Genomic DNA, 14764 nt, shown 5'->3' with positions numbered 1-14764 from the left:
TTGTAATTGCTTTAAAAAGTGAATATATGTAAAATAAAGGGTTTGTGCTTTAAAAAGAATGGTAGCTTTATTAATTCTGCCAGTAACTCATTCAGTTTTAATATGACAAATGATTATATTAAATAAACCAATTCCTGTAGTTTCAATAAACTTCCCATTTCACACTACTGCTTCTGAGTCCATTGAGCTGTTTCAATATTTCTGTGTCGTAAATAGACTCACATCAGTGGGTGACACTGATAATTTATTACCCATTTCTAATTGTCCTGAGGAAGTAGTGTACGCCTTCTGTAGTATTTGTTTTTATGACTGAGTGGCTTGCTCGAACATTTCAGGAGGCATAAAATGTGGGACAAAAGTCACATGTCGGTCAGTCTGGTTCGGGACAGTAGATTCCTTTCCCTGAAGGTCATTAGTGTACCAGTTGGTTTCTACAATGATCCAGCAGCATTTATGGATGTTTATTTTTCTGGTGCTAGCCCACAAATTACCAGATTTATTGAATTTCACAACTTGTCATGTTGGAATTTAAGCTCACAACCTCTGGATTTCTAGTCCAGTATCATAACGCTTTTAAACTCTAAAATTGAGCTATTCAAACACCATCCTTGCAGTATCTCTTTATCATTGCTAGATTCTGAGTATTCTGTTAGAAAAAAGTAGAAGTTTGTGTGTGTATTATATACATTTATTGGAAGAAGACAGTAGAACTGTTTATTGTTCCTTCAGAATTGGTATTGGATTGACACCTACAGGATCCTACATTAACAAACATAACAATTGCATCAGTTAGCCTTCAATGCAATTTTTATAAACATTCATTCTTGGGATGAGGCCATCACTGGCCATCCCTAGTAGCCCTGAGAAGTGATAGAGGGCCTTTTTCTTGAACTGCTGATATTGATTTGATATAACTGAATGGCGTGCTAGGCCTCTGTTCTCTGGATTACCAGAAACATAACCACTACACTACCGTACCCGCATATAATTGACTGAGAATGCTTTGCATAAAATTCCCCCAAGTTTTTTTTCTTATTTTGGTCCCTCTAATACCAAACACTGCTCCCTAACAAAGAGGGCAGGCTGAAAATAAGGAAGCTGCAAATACAACTCTATAACCAGCTGCAGGAAAAATATGAACTCATTAATCAATTTCCATTGTACAGCGTCATATTAACAACAGAAACATTAGCAAGCTTTTGATAAAAATGCAGTAGCCCACTCAAAACAAACTTAGATTTAAAAAAAATATTAATGACGTGATTTAGTTTATCAGATATATTTGATTTATGTAGTTAGAATGAAGATCCTCAAACAAAGAGTTTGTCAAATGTGACTTCTTATTTTTAATTATGTTCATTCTGTTTTCTTATCCCTTTTCAGAGTACCGTAGCGTATGAGCTGTTTGCAATATGTGAACATTTGGGTGAATATGGCAATGGCCATTATGTTTCACGCATTAAATCTTGCACAAACAAGTGGTATTGTTTTAATGATTCAAAGGTCACTGAGGTATATGCATTTTAAATTAATTTACTTCTATTCTATTGAATTCATCTTAGCTCTTACAATATGTCTACACTAACAAATATGTGAAAATTTAAATGTAATCATGAATTTATAGTTTCTTTAATGTGACCTACCCAAGTGGTTTCCAGTAATTCTAATTCTATTGCAGAACAATCTGCCTGCCCCCTTCCCATTTACCCATTACTTCATTAATGAACCAATTTTAAAAAAGGTCAGCAACACTTTTGTTCAAGGGAGAGAAGAATAAAATGGGTAACAATTGAATAGTTAGTCTAACTTCAGTCATATTCAAACTCTTCGGGGTTGAAATTTGGTATTGCTGTTTTTGAGACGGTGGCTCTGGCTGAGTGCTGATTTTAACGGCAGGCAGTAGGTGGCGTCTCAAACGGCAAAACTCAGTTTTCCCACCCAAAGATGAGAGAGCAGTGCTAAAAGTGGTGTTGCACACTCACCCTCGTGCACCAATGGAGCAGTATCTCAGGAGGCCTACTGAATGTCCTGATGGTAGGCTGCCGGCATGCGAGATGACAAAAATGAAAAAAGTTTCTGACAATTTCCCTCACCCACACTTCCCCACTGGTCCCATTAATACATAAATGCTAAAAAAAAAAATAATCACTTACCTTGATCTCTGGCTGCTCCTGGCCCAGGATCCCCGATGTCCCGCTAGCTTTTCCAAACTGTACGAACGCCTGCCGGTAAGGCCACCATACTTGCCTAATTTCACAGCCGCAGCATGCTCGATAATGTCAGCACGTGGGTGGTGGTAGAGCACTCAGCTATACGTCTTGGCGCCCCACCCAACTAAATTTACCGTGAGCCGAGGAACCTGGTCGGCGCCGTCGGTAAGTACTTAGCTGGTGTTAACAGGTGGTGTTGCCAACGGAATTTCGACCTCTTAGCAATGATAATTCAAGATGAAATTAGTGCAGAAGTTAATCAAGGACAACCAGTTCAGGCTTAGTTGTGTTGATAACCTTAATGGCATTCTTTGAAGAAGTTACCAATTGGAGAAGTAAAGGCAATGTAGCATATACAGTGAATATGAATTTTTAGATGACGTTTGATAAAGTGTCTCACAATAGACTTGCTGGAAAATTCAGGAGCTTGGTATAAGAGGAAATATAATGGCATGGGTAGAAGGTTGGTTGATGTCAGGAAACAAAGAATTAAGATAAATGGGTGTTGCTGATATTGAAGAAAGGTTGGCAGTGATGTGACATGGAGGCCAGTGCCAGGCTAACTTTTGATCTCAGTATATATATATATATATATATATATATATAGATATAGATGATTTGGACTTGGGTATACAGAATGCAATTTTGACATTTTCTGATGACACTAAAGTAGAAAGTTTGGCAAATTGTTGGAGGACTGTAAAAGACATAGACAGGCTAGCAGAATGGGCAGATATATGGCAAATGCAATTTAATGTGGAAAAGTATGAGGTTATACATTTTGGTTTGAAATATAAGGAATCTGAGTATACACTCAATTGAAAGATGCTGAAATGTGTGGATAAATAGGGAGACTTAGAGGTCCAAATATGTACTACCTTGAAAGTATGAAGGCAGGTAAATAAAGCCATAAAAAAGCAAACAGCATTTTGGGTTTTATAAATAGGGACAAAGAGCACAAGAGTAACAACACATTTGTAGCAAACAATGGTTATGCCACAGATAGAATACTCCTATGTAGTTTGGGGCTCCCCATTGTAGAATGGACATTAAAGCCATAGAGAATGCACAGTGTCGATTCACAAGGATAGTGCCAGGGATGGGAAACTATCGTTGGGGAGAGACTTGAGATCGTGGAGTAGAGAAGGTTAACAAGTGATTTAATACAGGTTTTTTAAATTATAATGGATTTTGAAGGAGTGAACAGGGAAAGACTATTTCCTCTGGTTGGGGAGTCAGTGATGAAGGGTCATTAAATTATAATTGCCACTAAGAGCATGAAGAGAGAGGTTAAGAGAAATGTCTGTATTCAGAGGGTTATTGGAGTTTGGGTTGTGCTCTGCCACAGGGAATGGTTGACATTGTATGTTTTAAGGAATAATTAGACACATTTTTGACACCGAGATGGATACAGGAATATGGGGAGAGCTTGGGGCAGTAGAATTAATTAATGGATTGTTGTAGCAGAGACAAAGCACAAACAGAATGGGCTCAATCCTTTTGTACTGTTAATGTCTAACTTTTATAGTAGATTTTCAGTTTTTATGTTTTGGGTCAATTCAGTTAAGCTTTCCTTCAGGAGTTATTTGTTTTATTTTTAAATTCCAGAAGTCTACCTGTTCATATTTCTTTTTACTTATTCACATTTCATAAAACCAAAATAATTAAATTTAATTAATTATTAAATAATAATTGGTTATTTACAGATTAGTTTAGACTTTACAAGACGAAAGGAAACTGACAACGCATCAAATGGATTCCACGTCAGGTATGTTATTTATTAAGTCTCCTTATGCAGTGAAAACCTGATGAGATCTTATCACAGGAGAAGTGTAAGGTTTTGACCTAATATTTACATCAGTTTTATTCCCCTCCTCCATTACACTATGATGTGTGGGGATAAAGCGATAGAACTTCCTTTCATCACTACACCACTGATGAAGGGTTACCACTGGTGAATAATGGAAGTTCATGGATGATTGAGACACCCCAAATGTTGGTCTTGCACATAACACACTAATCAGGTGATGAAGAAAAGGACAATAGAAATAACGAAAGAAACAATGGCCCAGAATGCACTGGAACGTCGCATTTGTTAGACTGTTGTGTGCCCTAAATTATGCCCAAACATTTGCTGGAGAGCTCAATAGAATATGCCACAGCAAGGATAGCAGCACAGTCAATGTCCAGTGACACATGTTTGCTATCAATTCCAATTTTGATCACTTGAATGGTATTTCATTATTCATCCACTTTTTATTCTTCTTTATAAAAGCGCGTATCTGTCCTGTGAGTCCCTTCTTGAGAATTTACCACAAATCTGTTAGCCAGGTTATTTATTTTGTTTTCTGAAGCTATTTCTGGATGTAATATGGACAGCATGTGTGGCCGTGGGTACCTGAGCTAATTGAAGGCTTCTAAATTGTAATCGTTTTCAGATCTTGGTGGATAAATTCATTTTAAAGCAGTGTCCTGTATTTTGCAGGGGAAATATATTTGAAAACCTGTCATATCTGTAGGAAGTAATTATTTAATAATTAATTTCTCAGATATCCCTGCCTTTAAATTCAGAGCAGCTGAAATAGAAGTCTTAACTCTTTAAATAGACCAATTTTACATTAATTCCGACAACAAAATATATAATGATGTTCCATCCCATTGATATGGAATTGAATGTAAATATCAATATGAATTCCAAAAGGAACAGATATTTGGATCGAAACTCGATGGTAAAGTTAATGATTCACACTGTTGCGAGATCAGTAAATTGATACAAACATTAAACGACTTTCAGAAATTCAATTCCATTTAACAGGAAACTTTCCAGCCAGCTAGTACATTGGAAAAATAATTGTCTGTGCATTAGCTAAGGGAAATGGATCTTGGCACAATAGATCATGCTGTTGAAAGGTTACCAGCACCATTCGATTTCCGTCTAAGTGGCAGCCATGATCAAATCATGAATAATCCAGCAAATTGGACATCATCATTGAAGTTATGAGGTGGGGCGGAGCTATGATTATAGAATTCCCCCTGCTTCGGCGAGGTTCACGGCACAGCTGAGGATCCCAGGAAATTTTGGCGTGGTGTAAACAATGGACTGAGTCACTCACACCATAATTTCCTGAAAATAGTAATGTGTGCCATAGATGAACCATTGTTCTGGAGCAAGTTTCCAGCAAATTCAGGCCGATTAACTAGCTTAATCCACCAAGAAATTAAGATGAGGTACAAACAAGGAAGTGAATATTGTGTAAATTCAATGTCTTGTTTAAGGTTTTGTCCCTGGAAAATTTAAATGTATATTTGACGTGAGCATAATAAAGGTTTTTCTGTATTTTAAATTGGTGATATATAACATGATTGGTGATCTTATTAGGGTTTGACATTGGCCCAGAAATCCCGGTTTTTCCTTCACACGGGCACTCGACTGGATGTTACAAAAAAGAAGCGCGCTTACCTGAGGTTGCTGGGCCCACGCGAGTTCCCAGTCCTGAGGCCTCCACTGACTGCGCGTTGTAGTACATGTACGTCAGGATGTGCACAGGGCTGGAGCTGCAGTCACATGGCTCTGGGCAGCCAATCACGGTAAAGTATGTTCTCATTCACAATAATGGGAACTCCGTAAGTTGGAGTTCCCATTATTATGAATGAGAACCCCCATCCCCAAACACACACAACATGAATAAAAAATAGAAAAAATACACTACTTATTTCACATTAATTTAAATTAAAGTTATTTATGTATTTTTTTTTAATTCTGATTTTTTTTTAATAGTTTTTTTAATTATCTTTAAAATAAATTTAACATATTGGGCAGGGTATTTAAAAATAAAATGTGTTTTTTTAATGTTATTTTTTATGTTTTAAGTGTGTTTTAAAACTCTTATGCCTATAAAAGTAGGCTATACGCCTGCTTTTATCAGGTACGAGTTTTGAGGACACTTGCTGGGCAAGATATGGGTAAATCCCGCAATCTTGCCCTTGCAAATGTCCTCACTCCTGATATGCGTTGGATCTGTCAATCTTCAGCTTGCCAGATCAGAAAAGCCGGTTTTCAGCGCATGCACATTGTACGCTGAAAACCGGCTTTTGCGATGCCTTCCCGGATCCGTATACACATAGAAACATAGAAAATAGGTGCAGGAGTAGGCCATTCGGCTCTTCGAGCCTGCACCACCTTTCAATATGATCATGGCTGATCATTCATCTCAGTACCTTTTTCCTGCTTTCTCTCCATACCCCTTGATCCCTTTAGCCGTAAAAGCCACATCCAACTCCTTCTTGAATATATCTAATGAACTGGCAACTCTCTGCGGAAGAGAATTCCACAGGTTAACAACTCTCTGAGTGAAGAAGTTTCTCCTCATCTCAGTCTTAAATGGGTTAGTCCTTATCTTTAGAATGTTTCCCCTGGTTCTGGACTCCCCCAACATCAGGAGCATTCTTCTTGCATCTAACCTGTCCTGTCCAGTCCCGTCAGAGTTTTATATGTTTCTATGAGATCCCCTCTCATTCTTCTAAACTCCAGTGAATACAGGCCCAATCGATCCAGTCTCTCCTCATATGTCAATCCTGCCATCCCGGGAATCAGTCTGGTGAACCTTTGCTGCACTCCCTCAATAGCAAGAACGTCCTTCCTCAGATTAGGAGACCAAAACGGAACACAATATTCCAGATGAGGGCTCACCAAGGCCCTGTACAGAATGTTCCCGATGTTGGGGGAGTCCAGAACCAGGGGAACTATTCTAAGGATAAGGGGTAAGCCATTTAGGACTGAGATGAGGAGAAACTTCTTCACTCAGAGAGTTGTTAACCTGTGGAATTCTCTTCTGCAGAGAGTTACCAGTTCATTAGATATATTCAAGAGGGAGTTGGATATGACCCTTATGGCTAAAGGGATCAAGGGGTATGGAGAGAAAGCAGGAATGGGGTACTGTACAGCTGCAGCAAGACCTCCCTGCTCCTGTACTGAAATCCCCAAGCTATGAAGGCCTACATGCCATTTGCCTTCTTCACCGCCTGCTGCACCTGCATGCCAACCTTCAGTGACTGACCTGGGGAGGCCTGGATTTCCAGGCCTATCCAGAGGTTTCTTCATCACACTTTGAATTTTTAGAACTTCAACTGTAATGGGGGCATATTCTTTCTCTTTGTGTAAAGTTAAGAAAAAACTCTTTTACAAAACTATTATTTGTCTTTACAGATTTTTAAAAAAATTTGAAGTCTCCCAGTGCAGAGCTTAACTCAATGGGAATGCTGATTGGAGAATCGGTCTCAGTGATCAGAATGCATGATCGACTGGAACGAATTTCTAGGCATTCATTTTTTAATTTAATAACCAGGAAATTGGGAGCAGATGAATTGCAAGCACTGATTGCTGTACCTATTCTCTGATCCACTCTTCTGGCAAACAAGACTCCACACCAAGGGCCCAAGTTTCCACATGATTTGCGCCTGATTTTTAGGAGCAACTGGTGGAGAACGGACTATCTTAGAAATAGCAATTCTCCACATTTTTTTTTCTGCAGTTCTAGTCAGGTAGAACAGTTCTACTTTGGAACAGAATTTTTTCTTCAAAAGAGGGCGTGTCCGGCCACTGACGCCTGATTTCAAAGTTTCCACAGTGAAAACGTACTCCAAACTAAAGTAGAATGGAGCAAGTGAAGATTTTTGTAGAACTGAAAAAACCTGTTCTACACATTAAAAAATCAGGCGCAGGTTACAAATTAGGCGTCCAGAACGAGGTGGGGGGGGGGGGGGAGGGAAGTCATTAAATTCTATAATAAATCCTTATTTATACTTATACAAATATTATACAAATAAATCCAACCTGAATAAACATTTATAAGCAAAGAAAAGATTAAATAAATCATCTTCCTACCTGTGTGAAAGTGCTTCAGACAGGCCTTTCGGGATCGAAGGCTGAACGGGCCGGCCCGAGACTTCGGGCAGGGCCCGTCCCCAGCACCAGATTTACAGGTAGGTGGCGTTGGATTGGGTCGGGTCGGGGAGGTTCGGTTCGGGGAGAGAGAGGGAGGTCAGGTCGGATCCAGTCCGGGAGCGGGAGTCGGGTCGGGTCCAGTGGGGGGGGGGGGGGGGGGGGTCGGGAGCGCGGATCGGGTCCAGTCCGGGTGGCGGGGAGCGGGAACAGGAGCGCGGGTCGGGTCAGGTCCAGTCGGGGAGGCGGGGAGCAGGAACAGGGGGTCGGGTCGGGTCCAGTCGGGGAGCGGGAACAGGAGCGCGGGTCGGGTCAGGTCCAGTCGGGGAGGCAGGGAGCAGGAACAGGGGGTCGGGTCGGGTCCAGTCGGGGAGCGGGAACAGGAGCGCGGGTCGGGTCGGGTCGGGTCCAGTCGGGGGGGGGGGGGGGGGGGGGGCGGAGCAGGAACAGGAGCGCGGGTCGGGTCGGGTCCAGTCGGGGAGCGGGAACAGGAGCGCGGGTCGGGTCAGATCGGGTAGAGTCGGGGGGGGGCGGAGCAGGAACAGGAGCGCGGGTCGGGGAGGCGGGGAGCGGGAACAGGAGCGCGGGTCGGGTCGGGTCCAGTCGGGGAGCGGGAACAGGAGCGCGGGTCGGGTCGAGTCCAGTCGGGGGGGGGAGGCGGAGCGGGAACAGGAACTTGGGTCCAGTCGGGGAGGCGGGGAGCGGGAACAGGAGCACAGGTCGGGTCCAGTCGGGGGGGGGGCGGAGCGGGAACAGGAGCGCGGGTCGGGTCGGGTCCAGTCGGGGAGCGGGAACAAGAGCGCGGATCGGGTCGGGTCCAGTCAGGGGGGGTCGGGTCCAGTCGGGGAGGCGGGGAGCGGGAACAGGAGCGGGTGTCGGGTCTGGTCCGGAGGCAGGGGGGGAGCGGGTGTCGGGTCTGGTCCGGAGGCGGGGACGGGGGACGGGGAGCGGGTGTCGGGTCTGGTCGGGGGTGGGGGGGGAAGCAGGAGCTGGCCGTGGGAGGAGCCTTATTCACGTAGCCCCAGTGAGGCCATTCGGCCAGGGCTAGGGGCTGCGTGCTTCGGGCCCCTCCCACACAGTTTTGGGCGCCTGGAGCTACTGAACATGCGTGCCCACTGTAGCGCGCATGTGCAGAGGTCCCGGCATTGTTTTCAGCGCAGGGACCTGGCTCCGCCCCCCCACAACTCGTGCTGCGCTGCACTGAGGACCTGCAGGGAGGTGGAGAATATGGAGGATTTTTTTAGGCGCACTTTGTGGCGCGAAAAACGGGCGTCCAGGTCGGGACTGCGCCGTTCTAGGCGCGTGTGGAAACTTGGGCCCCAAGAGTGGAACCTCTGAGAATTTGCCAAGCTATGTGGTTCCCTTTTGAATAATTGTGTATATTTAACCACTGCCTTTTGTATGGCTCCCACAGATCTGTATTTAACTGATCTAAATTGCCTCATGTGAATTCAGTGCCTGGCGCTGATACGCAAACTCTGGTGGGGTCAGCGCTGCAGTGCACTGATGGCATGATCCTGACAGTCTGCAGATTTTGTGGGAGCCATATTTTAAAATTCATAGGAACATAGGAACAGTAGTAGGCCATTTAGCCCCTCAAGCCTGTTCCAACATTCAATGGGATCATGGCTGATTTGCAACCTAATTCCATATACCCGCCTTTGGCCCATATCCATTAATACCACTGATTAGCAAAAATCTATCAATCTCAGATTTAAAATTAACAATTAATCTAGCAACAATTGTTGTTTGCGGAAGAGAGTTCCAAATTTCTACCACCTTTTGTGTGTAAAAGTGTTTCCTAATTTCACTCCGGAAAGGTCTGGCTCTAATTTTTAGACTATGCCCCTCCCCGCCCCCCCCCAGTCCGAGACTGACCAACCAGCCAACTATCGACCCTATCTATTCACCTTAATATCTTGAAAACTTTGATCAAATCATCCTTTAACCATCTAAATTCCAGGGAATACAACCCTAGTTTGTGTAATCGCACCTCGTAATTTAACCCCTGGAGTCCAGGTATCATTCTTTCACATTAAAAGAAATGTAAAATGGCTTTTGCAACAGCAGTAAAGAGTCGCTTCAGAGATTTTGCTCCTGACAAAATGGTGTTGCCGCATACACGTACTGAATTATTACATTTGATCAAAAAGAACATTCTGATCATTTAGTTGATACACATTATAATCATGTTATTTTTTTGCAGTTTACAGCAATGTAATGTGAGTAATATATATTAGTTTATGAAACTCCACATCAGCGTACACAGGTAAGTTGGTATGGAAAATGTTTAGCGCTTTGGGATTAGCTTTCTTTCATTAAAGTTTTGTGAACTAACTGAACACTGAAAGATTTTCAGAAGCCAAAGTGCGATGTTAAACCTAATCTTTAATTACTGCTTTATCTTTTACTCAGTTCCTCTACCGCTTATGTGCTGATGTATAGGAGAAAGGATCAGAACACCAACTCAGGTAGGTAAGACCCACTATATGGGGAAAAAATTAACCTGAAGTTGTACCTACTCAGTAATCATACCATGTGCCTTCATTCCTGGATAGTAGCTCTCTGGTGCCAGCTTTTGTTTGCAACCAACTATAGTCTGCCACACTGTGCCGTAACAGTGAGTTAGAGTTACATCATTTTCCACACAACCTGGCAATAGAATATTGTAGCCCTGTTGGCAGGCTGCAGAGAATGTCTGTGTTCTTTGAGTATATTTCTTGAAGATTACATGCAGTAATTACACTACGGATAATGTATCACTAAAAACCCACCTGATAAAGCTCTGGTTAATATCTGTTGAATATTTTTGAGGACCACCATCTAATCTAAATTTTGAAGTCTTTGTGGTATTGTGGTACATTGTTAGTGAATTATATTTTTTCTGACATTTAATCATTTTAGCTAAAAAAAAATGGAAGTACACCAAGTTAACGTACTTTTGCATTGTAAATACTCCCTTATAACATGTTGTTGCTGTTAACTAGAAGCCCAGTGTCACTACCACCGGCCATAAAGACATGTATAGTCCTTACAAATAACTCTCGGGACTTCTAATTTCAAGATTATTTTGCGTCCCTCTAATCAGTCTTGCTGGTCAGCTGTTTTAGTCTCGCCCTTTCTCTAATACAGTAGAAATCCTCCTGTAAAGAAGGACTTTGTTTCTCTCAGTTCTTTGAATGCTCATGTTATTTTAAAAATAATTCTCATCATAGGCATGAGAGGCAAAATTCCTCAGGGGTTCTGACAGGGTCTCTGTTGTTTCCAGGAGTTTATGACTTACCTTGTAATAGGAAGAACCTCTAGGGATGGCGTCAGAGGTAGGGACGTCCTACACCTACTCCAATGGCTGAGTTGGGATTCACATACCTCTGCATGTCGGTACACTAAGTGAATTGAGGCATACTGGCCTCCAATTGTGAAAAAGTGGGATCCAGCAGCCTGGACCCTCAAAGAAAAAATGTTTACTGATCAGCCCCCTTACTCAGGAGGGCCTGGTGGTGGTTGCATGGAGGGGGAGGGCCTTGCCAAACCTTCATCCCCCACACCCAATAGCAGACGGGGCACCAGAGTTTCTAGCAGCATGCTGCTGGGGAACACTGGAGATGCAATTGTAGAGGTGCCTATACCCATCTGGCCCATGCAAATGAGGTGCCATTCCACTGATGCCACAGACTCAAGCAGGGTCAGTATTGGGAACCACTGGTAGGAAAGATGCCAGCAGATCATGTTGTGAGGAATTTTGGGACCATTATCTTAATTTACTTAAAGGTAATACTGTAACAGAGCGGATTGTGGCATTGACACGAAGCACCGTGAGTGGTAGAAGCAGTTTTTCCCTGATCAAATAATGAGTTCCTTATCTCAAGCCACCTGTATAAGTGGCAAACAAAGGTGAGCCAATGCTCTTAAAAGTGGCAAGTTAATCCAAATCATTCTCTCATGCTTTCTACTGCCTACATTAACAAAGGGGTGTCCTCCTAATCAAGGGACAGTGGGACTGACAATGTAGCCCATGTATCACACAGTCAGTGCTCTGCAGGCACTGCACAATCCTGAGGTCATGAATGTCTGTTCACTGGCTGTTATGCACCAGGCACTTTGCTGGCATAAGGGGAAGGGAACACTAGGCATGAGGGCATTGGTGCTTGATGTATGCTGGGCAGCAGTCGGCAGGATTTTATTTTGCTTAAAAACACTGTGACTTCCTCTTTAGCGCACATTTCAATCAGAAAACTGTTTAGCTAGAGCGTTGCTCAGGCACTCCAGTTATATGGTGAGGCAGTCATCTAATTTACATTAAAATCGGGAGTCTATAGTACCTAGAGCACGGCTTGTGCGCAGGCCTCCTGCTTCCTTCACACTTATTGCCCACATTGGAAAATACGATGTGGCTCGGGTATGTTGTAGGCCTCAAGCACCCCCATCCAATTTTCTGGGCCACGGGTGCACGATGTGCCCCAGTATTTGATGTGGTGTGGCCAACAGGGGGAGGACAAAATAACATATAAAATAACAGAAAAATGAATTTATTTTAACTAATAATTTTTTTACAGCCTTCTGTAGGAATACTTAATACAAAAAGATAAATATTGTCGGTTGCTTTCAGAATGTGGTGAAAGAGAAAATAATCAATCTGCAGAGGAGGTGAAGCACATGTCAGAAGACAAGAAGATAGAAGATGGAGAAGGGAAGGCAAAAGGGGAAGAAGGAGAAGAGGAGGAATCACGAGTGGTAACTGAAAGGACAGCATTAAAGAGCAGTAGAATTAACATGAAAATAACAGCGAATGCAATGGTAGATAAAGAACATGGTAACTTTTACAATCTGACAACAATCATAGAAAGAGAGAAGCTGATTCAAGTACAGGAAAAAGGAGAACTGGAACAGAGCAATCAAAAGGAGGTGGAAAAGGCAAGAAAGCCAGTCAAAGAAAATAGGACAAAAATCGGGAAAATAGGAAAAAACACAGTGAAAGCAGAAGGAAATGCAGAGGAACTGATTGTGTGTGAAGTTGCTGCAGTGGAAACAAGTGGTGAGCCAAAAGAGGAAGGTAAAGGTGATGACATTTCAGGGAGAAATGATCAAATGGTTGAAGAAGATTTAAGAATGAGAAACCAAGAGAAAATGGTGGTAGATTCCAAAACATTAAAGTATGAAGCATGTTCCAAAAGATGGATACTCTGTTGCAGCGTTATAGTTATCTTCTGTGTTAGTTTCCTTTCATGTCCTTTTCATCCCTATTTGCTCTCACTTCCAATACCTCTAGCCACGAGCAACCTTTCTTCAGCCAGGAAGGGGCAGCACTCTGGGTTGGAATCCTGTCCATCGCAGCTGCCGATCCCACTCCATGTTCGGTCAATAGAAGGACAAGACGGCAAAAAAGTTATTAAATCCACTCAGGTTGAAACTCATCATTGGAATGAATCACTTTCATGTGGTGAACAACCTGGTTGCCCAAACAGGAACTGACAAAATGTACTTAGCAGGCGACCTTAAAACTCTTTGTTCTGTATTTTATGGCTGACATTACTGCCTAGTTTTAAGGAGGTTACATAGAGACATTAGAATATACAGCACAGAAACAGGCCATACTTGTGATCCAATTAGTTTCCTCTTTCATTTACAATTGAGCAATATTCAGTAAAGTAAAAGTTATTTATAAAAGCTTAAAATGATAGATCACCAAATTTCATCAGAAATATTGCATTATAATTTTTATAGAGGCTGCAAATGCACATAAAATATTTTCTATTAATGAAATGTAGCCATTTTGCTGTGTAGTCCAGTCACTGATTGAGTAAACAGTGTAAACAAACTTATATTCTCTGTGGATGCTCAATAATCTCTGTAGTCTTAAAATATGATGATAACATTTGCAACCAAACTTCATAATAGTGATATTGCCTCTTTGTTGATCAACTATCTTTAGGGGCAACAAAGTCTTTTCATTGCATGAGAATTGATTACATTTTAGAATTGTGCAAACATCAATCTGCACAATAAATATTCCTAGACAAAACTTGCTTGTTTTTATGGGTTATAATACTTTCTGCACATGTATATAATGTAAGATAATAAACATGAATTTATTTCTAAGTTGACAAGATTTGTATTGATACTTTGTTCTCTCCTTTCAAGAGTTATCATTCTAAAGGACAGAGTCATTTTACCTGCTTCCAAAGATGGATGGAGTGTAGCAGAGTATACAGTGTGGGTGATGGAAAATTCAGGAGGGAATGGATTGTAAAGGAGAGGTTCATATGGGTCTGGCCAGTGAGGACAGTGTCTGCATTACAGCATGAGGCCCTTGCATTGAGGCAATGAGAAATAAACCATCACTTCTCTAACCAGCCTGAATTCTACAAAGTAATATGATGATATTCGGAGGAAAGCCAGGTGTAGAGTACTCAGTGACTGAAAACCAAGCCCCACATTTAAAAAAAAACATTATTTTGACTTTGACATAATTTAAGAGAATATTTGAACGTCAATTGTGAATGGCTAGATTACAATGCTTTGAATCAAAAGTTCTTATGTTCTTATACCCGAGTAACAAATACCTTGGGGTCACCGGCAATAGGGAATAAGGTTGTGCCAATGGCCAAGGGTA

The 14764-nt window shown here is 42.0% G+C and overlaps 1 protein-coding gene across 1 annotated transcript in view; it reads left to right on the top strand.

Moving 5' to 3' along the window:
• Positions 1-14203, top strand: part of LOC139265870 (ubl carboxyl-terminal hydrolase 18-like) — a 28023-nt gene extending 13820 nt beyond the window's left edge. Inside the window, exons 10-13 of the mRNA XM_070883391.1 lie at positions 1384-1512; positions 3917-3978; positions 10567-10622; positions 12761-14203. Coding sequence (XP_070739492.1) covers positions 1384-1512; positions 3917-3978; positions 10567-10622; positions 12761-13623 — 1110 coding nt within the window. The 3' untranslated portion in view covers positions 13624-14203. The remainder of the gene's footprint in view (positions 1-1383; positions 1513-3916; positions 3979-10566; positions 10623-12760) is intronic.
• The last annotated feature ends 561 nt before the right edge of the window (positions 14204-14764 follow it).

The sequence above is a fragment of the Pristiophorus japonicus genome, chromosome 6 (genome assembly GCF_044704955.1).
Source record: "Pristiophorus japonicus isolate sPriJap1 chromosome 6, sPriJap1.hap1, whole genome shotgun sequence".
Classification (NCBI taxonomy): Eukaryota; Metazoa; Chordata; class Chondrichthyes; family Pristiophoridae; genus Pristiophorus; species Pristiophorus japonicus.
Note: the sequence above shows the minus strand (reverse complement) of the source record. Positions and strands in the feature narration are given on the sequence as shown.